The sequence below is a fragment of the Mus pahari genome, chromosome 14 (genome assembly GCF_900095145.1).
Source record: "Mus pahari chromosome 14, PAHARI_EIJ_v1.1, whole genome shotgun sequence".
In the NCBI taxonomy this organism is placed as follows: domain Eukaryota; kingdom Metazoa; phylum Chordata; class Mammalia; order Rodentia; family Muridae; genus Mus; species Mus pahari.
The window spans coordinates 21599768-21610520 of NC_034603.1; the positions used below are offsets into that span (position 1 = coordinate 21599768).

General features: G+C 47.8%; 1 protein-coding gene across 2 annotated transcripts in view; it reads left to right on the forward strand.

The window, feature by feature from the left end:
* Septin8 (septin 8) overlaps positions 1 to 3850 on the forward strand; it is a 28956-nt gene extending 25106 nt beyond the window's left edge. The window contains exon 10 of one of the 2 annotated variants that reach the window (XM_029545933.1): positions 2529 to 3850. In XM_029545933.1, the coding sequence (XP_029401793.1) occupies positions 2529 to 2694 (166 nt within the window). In that variant the 3' untranslated portion in view covers positions 2695 to 3850. Of the gene's footprint in view, positions 1 to 2525 lie in introns of both variants that reach the window. The other variant, XM_029545934.1, reaches the window with a different exon arrangement.
* The last annotated feature ends 6903 nt before the right edge of the window (positions 3851 to 10753 follow it).

Below are 10753 nucleotides of genomic sequence, written 5' to 3' on the forward strand. Positions count from 1 at the left end.
CTCACTTTGTAGACCAAGCTGGCCTCGAACTCAGAAATCCACCTGCCTCTGCCTCCCAAGTGCTGGGATTAAAGGCGTGCACCACCACTGCCCAGCTCCAACAACACTTAAAAGCATTCAAAACACTTACAGACACCTCCAACAGCCAGGTGTAATGCCATGTGCCCTTGACCCCAGTGTCCCGAAAGCTGAAGCAGGAGGATTTTAGGTTTGAGGTCAGCCTGGGCTGCAATGATACTCGTGCTTGAGGAAAAAAAAGATAATAAAAATAAAAAATAAGGGCTGGTGAAATGGCTCATTAGGTAAAGGAGTTTGCTGCTAAGCCTACAACCTGAGTTTGATCCCTGAGACCTTTGTAGTAGAAGGAGAGAACTGTGACCTACACACACACACACCACACACCACATACCACATACACAAATGAGGAGGGGAGCTCTCATAAGCAAAATCAAAGAAAACGTAAAATGGCACCCTGGCTTCACAATGTGGCCTGTCTGGTCCCCAACCCCAGTGAGCATCTGGCAGCAGATTATACCCAACCCCCAGCCCTACCCCCATGGCTAGGCACATTCATAAAAGAACCGTTCACAGTGACAGAGCTTCACAGACCACCTCTAAATTTATGGCCCAGTCATTCAAGTCCCTAACTTGGAGACTGACACAGCTCCAGCTGGCCTCTTGGACAGCTGGGCTCCACAGCGTTGAGAATGACAGTAGCATAGTTTCAGAGAGGCAGCTGGCTTCTCCCCCCCTCAACCCCCCCCGCCCCCACCATCCCGAAAGTCTCCTCCTCCTGGCAGTATGACAGTCAGGGCAAGCTGGGCTCAACATACTGAGCCACCCCAGCCTTCCAGTCCCCTCCGTACATGTCACAGGAGCAGCCTTTGCATGAAGTCCTCTGGATACAGGAACTGTGGGGCTTCAGAGTCCACAGGGGCTACTCTCTGATCTGGACCTTAGAAGATGGTGTAAGTCCCCACCACACCGGGACCCTCACTCTGGTCCAGAGAGACTCCATCCTTTAGAGGGAGCAGGGTAGCTGCTCCTATGTTTGGGACAAGTCAAAGAATCTGGAATGATCTGTCCAGGCCTGGCAGGTAGACGAGCAAGAATTGGTCTGTGAGGGAGCCAGGCATGGTGGCTCCCACCTTTAATCCCAGCACTGGGCAGGCAGAGGCAGCTGGATCCCTGCTAGTTCTGAGCCAGCCCCACCACCTTAGTGAGAGCCTGTCTCAAAAAACAACAAAAGCCTGAGGACCAGCCCTGTGCTTCAGGCTGAGGACGGCTCACCGTAGCTCTTACCCAGCTCTGAGAGGGCAGAACCAGCCCTTGCTGAGGAAGGAAAGAATAAAAACAGCCTTCTCCCTGGCAGGGTCACAGTTTCAGGCCACTTCACCTCTGTGGTCCTGATCTCTCCTAACTTTCTTCTGAGGACTGAAGACCTTCCCCAGAGGTTCTTCTAGAGCGTTGGTTCTCAACTTGTGAGTGGGGGGAGGGGCGCGGTCAACAGGCCCTTTCACAGGGATTGCATATTGGGTATCCTGCATATTGGATATTTAATGTATATTAGATTCATAATAGTAGTAGAATTACAGTTATGAAGTAGCAATAAAAATATGTTATGGTTGGGGGGGTGGGTCCACTACACCATGAGGAACTGTAAAAAGGGTCACAGCATGAGGAAGGTTGAGAACCACTGCTGTAGAACCTTCTCTTCCAGTCTCATCATGAGACTTATAAACCCCAAGAATGTATCAGCATCCAAGCATGGTGGGTTCCCACAGGTCCTGCAGGCCTTGAGACGGTGGCAGAGGGGCTGGCAGGCAGGTGACACGGAGTGGATGGTGCAGGAAGGGTAACCACAAACTTCTCAGGTGTGGCCTCACAAGTGCCACTCAGCCGCTGTATTGCGCAGCACTGATAAGTGTCAACACAGAGCATTAACCTTGAAACAGAGTTATCTCAGACAGGAATGCGCAGGCAAGAGCCAGCCTGATAACAGGAGTCATTAAGAGCTTGTTACGACTACCCCACTTCATGCCGTTAACTCTTCCAATCTCTGACCTCAGTAACTGTCATTTCTCTCCCATTTCATCCTACTCTGTCCTGGGGGCTGCCGACATGGCACCCCCACCCCACCCTGTGTCTGTCACCACATACTCCTGTAGAAGGAAAGTCTATACTCTTTCATTTATTACTACATAATTCATCGTAATCCTCAGCATTACTTCTCCTAGTCCTCTGCCCATTTCCCGATCCTCTTGGCCAACGGACTGGCTGTATTCTTGTTCCCCACCGCCAAAAACCCTTTCCCGTGAGTTCAAGGTCTGCCATGCCGGGGAACACAGCATGACCACATACTGAAAGCATGGCCTGCAGTCAGACTCTCGCCATAGCCGTCACACTCCAAGCATCTCCTGGAGCTCGTAAAGGAGCAAGAAGGGTCACGGTCCCCTCCCCCGCCCCGCAGCACAGAATCTGTCAGCTAGAAGGGCCGAGTTGATGTCTACCTGTGCTTTCTTTAGCAGATCAGATATAGCCGCAGCACAGCAGTCGGGCATGAGCCTCTCCAGCTCTAAGGTGATGATGACTAAAGCCAATGTGGAGCCCTTGAACTGCAGCAGCTGGTGGCCTGCCATCCAGTGCTGTAGCTGCCTGGTCAGGGACGCGACGTGGAGGGAAGGATTCCTCTGAGGCCACAGTTCCGCCACACGGGGCCAGCTCCGGACCATCAGGGCGTGGAACTGGAGACCATGGTTTTTAATGTTAGGACAGAGGCCCCTCCCCCCCCCCTAGTTTTCACATATCAACAACCAAAAAGTGCAAACGTTTTTCCGATTTCCATCAGGGAATCTTCTGGTGTGGCCCAACCCCTTTCATCCCCACACAGTCTGATTTGTGACGTGGGACTCTGAGGCTAGAATGTAGAGACGGCCACGTTTGGATTCTGAGAAATGCAAGAATCTGCTATTAAAGGAAGCAGGGAAGTTACCTGCAACCGCTTGACCTGAGAAGAAACCAGGAACTTTGTCAACAGCACCAGTTTTCCATAACGAAACTGCCCTTAGTGATTTAACCTTCATGCTTTATAACAGACCAAAACGCCATGACATTTCCTCATTTGCATAATTTTGCCTTACTAACAAGCACATCCTGAAAGACAGCCCCCCATCCCCCAACTAAAACCAACATGAACCGATACCTGATATTTTTTAAGTGCCAGATCAGTGCGGTCTAACACCTCAGTAAGGATTGTGTGTAGGTGAATAAAGACAGCTAAGTGAATGTGTGTAAAGTGTAGTAAAGGCAGACAGATATTTATATACAATATTCATAGAATGGAAAGTTAAATATTTTTGCAGTGTGTATCTAAGAGAGAAACTGACCATAATAGTGCCGTTCAAATGTCTTTGTCAAGTGATCTCTGTGTCCTTTAGACGTGAGAGTCTGGTGGTGGAATGGCGTGGGGTAAAAAGATAACATTTTTTTTTTCCACTCTTCCGTATGTTGTGAGCCTTTGTGGGTCACCTCGCCGTGGTGCATGTGCAAGGACGTGTTGCACGCCTGTGCCTTGCCTGTTCTGTGTTGTAAACAGCTGTTCCAAAGGCACAGACGAGTCTCAGGGAGACTCTATAAACTCATGTTCATTATAATCAAGAAACCCAGCGACATTCCTGCGTGGAGGAATTCCTAATGGAGTGTGTCCAGAATAGCCAACCCCATCCTCAGCAGTTCATTTGGGGTACAGCTAGAGCCACAACGCTTTATGACGTCTTTTACATGTGGAATTGACTGTAAAAATAAATAAATAAATAAATAAATAAATAAATAAATAAATAAATAAATAAAGGAGGCCAAAGCCTGACATCAGGTCACAGTAACTTTTGTTTTCTTGGCCATGGGGACCGGGGCATCCACACACAGTAGATTTGTCTTCAGCGGCCTGCCACTGATAAGACTTCTGGAAGAAAAGCCAGGCCACACGTTGCCTGTTTGGCAAATCGCTAGGAAGTGGGATGGTGTAATGTTCATCGCATGGACCCCCCCTTTGCAAAAGGTCTCAAGACCCCACCGCCTGCCAGCTCAGACTCAAAGGTGCTTCAGGGGTTGGTCTGGGTCATGCGTGTCCAGCTGCAAGAGCTCACCCCAGGTTTCCTCAGAGCTGTGGGGTTTGCCCACTCCTCCTCCCAATCCCAGCATGGCTGCTTGGAGAAAGAATAAAGATGCCTCCCAGCTTCCTGGATGTGCATTTGACAAACTGCCCATGGCCTTCACAGCTCTGCAGCTCCATATCTTCCCTCAACCTTATTTTCTCTGGGGTGTGTGTGTGTGTGTGTGTGTGTGTGTGTATGTATGTATGTATGAGCGTATGTGTGTATGTATATGTATGTATGTATGTATTCGTGTGTGTATGTGTGTAGTGTGCATGTGTGTATATGCATGTGGAGGCCAGAGGGTACCCTCAGATGTTCTTTGGGTATCGACCACCTTTTCTTTCTTAAGACAGGGCCTTTCATCTCTTCCTGGCCTGGAACTTGTCAAGTAGTGAGGCTAGCTGGCCGGCAATCCCTAGTGATTCCACCACACCTAGCTTTTTTAAAAAAAACGTGGGTCTGGGAATCCACCTTAGGTCCTCATACTACAGCAAGCACTTTACCAACCGATCCTTAGCCCCACCCACTCCCTTCAGCCTTTATTGAAGATGGTTCAGCTCTGAGGAAACTATGTTCTCTCAGGTATGGTGGTTCCCAACATTGGGAAGGGGGAGGCAGGAGGATCCGGGGTTCAAGGTCAACTTTGGCTCCCTAGTGAATCTGAGTCTAGCCTGGCTGTACAAAATTCTGTGTCTGAAAATCAAAACCAAAAGCAAAACAACTCTGCTTTATTTCCAGAAGCCTTTGCAAACTTCCAAAGTTTAGTCCTACATTTTTAGAGAAACAGATATTACTATAACCTCCAAAGGTACTTATTTTAAAGGTCATTCACTTGAGGTTTTGTCTGGCAAGAAGAAATTTTAGAGGGCACAATGTGTATCTTTTAAAACGAATTTTTAAAAATTATGTGGTGTGTGTGTGCCACATGCGCGCTTGTGTGACAGTTTGTGCACATGAGTGCAGGTGCCCCAGAAAGCCAGAGGAGGGCAACAGATCCCCTCCAACTGGAGTTAGATTTTTTTGTGAGCTTCTATGTGGGGTCTAGAAAAGAAACCCAGGTCCTCTGCAAGAACAGAATGTGTTCTTAACCACTGAGCCATCTCTCCAGTCCACACATTATATTGTAATAAACATCTGTATTGAAGGTTTGGAACTGAACACACAAGCCATGTTTTCCTTCCTTGGCGACTTCCTTGGACAGAGCCTTGGGAAGGCGCTGGAGAGGTGGCAGTTGTATCCCTATCCTCCCCGTGGAAGGGGTCAGAGGACAATGTAAAGGTCTGGAAAGCTGACTGGGAAACCATCTCCTGACAGAAAGCCACAGTAAAACCCGGATGGCCACGATAACTCGAAACCCATCTAGAGCATCTGCTCTTCTCGGGTCCCCTGCTACCCTCAGAGAAGGGTCTCAGAGTCACGCACAACCAAGTCAAGTTTCTGGGAAGAGACTTGTCCCAGTGACTGTCACTACCCCACAGAGGCCTCCCCACCTTTACTGAAACTATAGGAAGGTAGCGAAAAGGAAGACAGCCAGCTTGACTGTGGCCAGCAAGGAACACCTGGAGAGTAAAGAGTGCACATGGCTCTCGCGGAGGACCAGAGTTGAGTTGCTGGTGTTCATGGGGGTGGTTCAGTTGCTTATCACGCTAAGCTCCTAGGGGGAGCCACCATCTCTGGCCTTTAGGCATAAACTCACACTCAGACACACATCCACTATATATATATATATATATATATATATATATATATATATATATATATATATATTATCCCTGAAAAATGTTTAGGAACCTGGAGAGGATTTCCTGCAAAGTGTGGCACACCTCAACTTGTTGGGAAAAGAATCAAAGATGGGAGCACCAAGTTTGGAGGTAGTTTTTTGGTCCAGCAGTGGCAGGATCTTCCTGATTAAGATGACCAGAGGGGCTTTAAGATTTTAAACCCGGATGTAATTAAGCAGCCCTCGGGTGGCCTGTTCGTTTTTTTGTTTGTTTGTTTGTTTATTTTTTTGTTTTTTTTTCTTCGAGACAGGGTTTCTCTGTATAGCCCTGGCTGTCCTGGAACTCACTTTGTAGACCAGGCTGGCCTCGAACTCAGAAATTTGCCTGCCTCTGCCTCCCAAGTGCTGGGATTAAAGGCGTGTGCCACCACTGCCTGGCTTTAGGTGGCCTGCTCTAAGGCAGAAACACCTGCTGTCTAGGTGAGGGAAACCACACCGGACAGAGCAGGGCCTGAGCACCTCGAAGGCGGTGATGGATTGTTGGCAAGCCACAGGCGCATGTCTCTGCGCAGGATGGCAAGTGGCAGGCACTATGGAAGCAGCCAGTGGAGACCCAGCATAGGCCGCCGGCAGTTGGAGCTCTGCCTAGGTTTTCAGAACCTGTGCTGTTCCTCGAAAGGCCACCAGAGGTCCTCCAGGAGAGCATCTGAGATGACACATGTCTCTCTCACCCTAGGCACCAGCACGATGGAGCCTAGATCCAGGTTGGCTTTTCACAGCTGCTTGTTGTGACCCTACAGCTGGGGCACCTACGAGGAAGGGTCAGGCTTTGTGGGCTTACTTGCCCGGCTGCTGGGCGGCTGCATCTGAGCCCTCGCTGTGATACTGGCCAGTAGGCACCTTGGACTGTGAAAGTCTGAACCCACTAGTGAGGGAGAGATTTCTGCTCTTTCTCCCTTATACCCAAGCTTCACACCTCTTCCCTCAACAGGCCTGTGTCACAGACAGAATCCCCCAGTCCTTGTGGGATGTCTGGAGTGCCTGGATATATATCCTGTATCTTACCTCATTGTACTGACATGGGGACATGAGACCAACCAGAGTAGCATCAAGAAAGCGCTCCTCGGTCTTGAGATGGCTCCGGACCTACTGTTCGCACTTTTATTGGGCATTGACATCAGGATCTGGGTTTCTGCTTATCCAAAAGGGTGATAATCCCAGCTGTGAATGTAGTTCAGTTGATAGAGTGCTTACCCACAATGCACAACACCCTGGGTTTGATTCCCAGCATTAAGCAAACCCAGTGTGGTAGTGCATGCCTGTAATCGAAGCTTAAGATGTGGAGGCAGGAGGATCAGAAGTTCAAGATCATCCTCAGCTACATAGTGGATTTGAGGACAGCCTGGGCTACACATGACCCTGTTTCAAAGAAAAAGTGATAATATCTTCCCTTTAAGGGTAGTTCAATCTTTTCTGCATTAATCCACTTATATATATACTAGCTGTTTTAGTCAATGTTCTATTACTATGAAGGGACACCATGGTCACTGCAATATTTAATCGAGGCTGGCTTAGTTTTCAAGTTTTAGTCCATTTTCATAGTGGGAGGCTTGGAGATACACAGACAGATGCGGTGCTGGAGAAAGAGTTGGGAATTCCACATCCGGATCCACAAGCAGCAGGAAGAGAGACACACTGAGCCTGGCTTGAGCATTTGAAATCTCAAAGCCCACCCCCTAGTGACACACTTCCTCCTACTAGTGCCACTCCCCGGTGACCAAGCATTCAAATCTATGAGCCTATGGGAGCCATTGTCATTCAGACCACCACAGTGGCCTTGGGATGTTGAATAATGATGGAAAGGGGTATTTGAAGGGAGCAGGTAATATTTCGAATGTTCTGAATCTCCTCTACTTCCCAAGTGCTGGGATTAGGGCCATCCCCAGGAGATGGTGCTAGAGATGAAGCCAGAACCTCATGCATGCTGAGTGAGCTCTCTCCCAACGGAACTACATCCTCACCTTGGAACTGGCAACGCTTTGCGGTTTTGTTTTTTGTTTTTTGTTTTCTTTTCTCCCTCTCTGACCCTCATGAACACCAGGCAGTCATGTAGTGCTCACATATGCATACAAGCAAACAAAAAAAGGTATAGCATCAATCACCTATGGAACATTTGTATGAAATGTCCAGAATAGGCACAGAGACAGAAAATGACTGTCTAGGACTCTGGGCATTGGGAGAATATGAGTCATGAAGGAAACAGAATGAAATATTGTGGGTATTTCTCAGAGAAGATTCCTCGGATGTGGGTGCAAGCCAATGGAAAGTCTTTATTAGCTGACCAGTAACTACACTGAGGGTCTGGGATTTCAGTGTAGCCCTGAGCCTTTCACAGGGTAAGCTTTTAAGCACAAAACCGTGTACTGGGCTGACACACTTATGTTAACAAGAACAGTTAGCCAGAAGTAAAGCTACAGAGGCCAAAAGCAAGGTTAGTGCACTTAGAGACGTTCCTGGATCTATGGGTGTGTTTCTCTGCATCACACGCATACTGGCGCCGTGTCTGCGTGGGCAGAAAACACCTTGGGGTGGGTTCGTACTGCAGAGCTAAACTTCCTGAAAATAGAGATGAGCTACAAGAAAGAATACTATTTATTAATAACACACGGGAGAACCCAACCCTCTCCCACATGTCCCATTGTCTCTGCTGAGTGTGTCTCTCAGTCCCAATGGCGCATGTCTCAATCTCTCAATGGCGCAATGTCCGATCCTCAGCGGAGCTGTGTCCAGAAGGCGGGTCCAATCGAGTAGGCATGACGACACTGGTGGTTGGTCCGGGCGACAAGTGGGCGTTGACAGTGGGCGGTCCGAGGACGCTGTGTTCTGGGACGTCTGGGGGGAGCAACTCTTAGCGTGTCTGCAAGGGGCACAATACAATGCTTAGAGGCTGGCGGGCGGGACCCAACATATGGGGTTTTGTTTTCATTTTTGGCAGGGAATGCTGTGTCTCTGTGCTGAGTTCTACCATGCCGGGATGGTACTTCCATCATGGAGTCAGTTGTGCTAAAGTCTTGAGGGCCTACTAAATCTGGGGCCCTGATAATCCTATAAGCACAGAATGTCTTTTTAGGGTGAAGGAAATATTATGAGTTGATTGTGGTTTCAGTCACGCAGTTCCACCCATGTTAGTGGAACCCAATGAACTGTGCAGCTTAAATTGATGAATTGGGTGGTGTGGGATATTAGTTACATCTTAATAAAGTTTGTATGTAGGATCAGCAAGATGTCTCAGTAGGTAAGGCCAATCTGCCTTGCCTGGTGACCTGAACTTGATCTTCAGGCTCAATGTGGTAGAAGAAGAGAACTGAATTCCCCCAAGTGACCCTCCACGTGTATACTGCAGTGCTCCCACCAAAATAAATAAGTAAATGCAGCTTGTTTTTCAAGGCAGGGTTTCTCTGTGTAGCCCTGGCTGTCCTGGAACTCACTCTGTAGACCAGGCTGGACTTGAACTCAGAAATCTGCCTGCCTCTGCCTCCCAAGTGCTGGGATTAAAGACGTGCGCCACTACTGCCCGGCTTGTGAATACGGTTTCAAAAGTCTGTATGTAAACCACCAGATGAACTATAGGGCTATATAAGGTAGGGAGAAGAGAGACGGAGACCTGGGTTTGGGGAACTTTCAAGTAGAACAATGTTAGGGCTCACTGAGGTGTTTTCTGAACAAAGACTCTGAAGGAGTGGAGTCAGGTAGACATCTCAGGGAAGAGCCTGTTGATGAGCCTGGGTTTGTATCTGGGCTTCATCATCTGTGTACACGACTTTGAAAGAGTTATATAACTAACAGCCTCGTTCTTCATTTACTTTATTTGTAGAATAAGAACAATGATTACTACCTATTTCAAAAGGCTAATGTGTGGATCAATTGACTTTTAAAATTTTTTTGAGACATAGTCTTTTTGCATACCTCTGGCTGTCCTGGAACTCACTACGTAGACCAGGCTGGCCTCAAACGCACAGAAACCTGCCTGCTTCTACCTCCCCAGAGACAGGATTAAAGTTTTGTACTACCTTGCCCAGATCCCAGATGATATATTTTTTTTAAAAAAGATTTATTTATTATATGTATGTGAGTACACTGTAGCTGTCATCAGACACACCAGAAGAGGGCATCAGATCCCATTACAGATGGTTGTGAGCCACCATGTGGTTGCTGGGAATTAAACTAAGGACCTCTGGGAGAGCAGTCAATGTTCTTAACTCTTGAGCCATCTCTCCAGCCCTGCCCCCAGGGGATATTTTAAAATGTATTTTTATTACATTTGCTCGTTATTTGGGCATGTGCGTATGCGCCCTCGCGAGTGCTAGCATGGTCCACCATGTGCATCTGGAAGTCTGGAACTCTTGGGAGTTGGATCTCCCCTTCTCTGTATGGTCCCAGGGATCAAACTCGAATTGTCAGACTTGGCGCTAAGTGTCTTTACGGGCTAACTCATCTTGTTCACCTAGATCAGATGATTTTTAAAAGAAAGCAAGGGTTGGAGAGATGGAGAGATGGCTCAGTGGTTAAGAGCACTGGCTGTTCTTCCAGAGGACTTCGGTGTCAGTACCCACATGGCAGCTGACAACTATTGGTTCCAGGGGATTTGATGCCTTCTTCTGACCTCCAAAGGCACATGCTGCACATACATACACAAAGGAAAAACACTCATACATGTGATAAAGATGTCGAAAAACCTACTTTCATAATTAAAAGGAAAAAAATCAGCACAATATATCAAGGAAAATTCTCTTGGTTTTCTTGAGACAGGGTCTCACTCTCTAGCCCTTGCCTGAATCTTCTAGAATCCAGGATCTTTTTTTTTTTTTTTTTTTTTTTT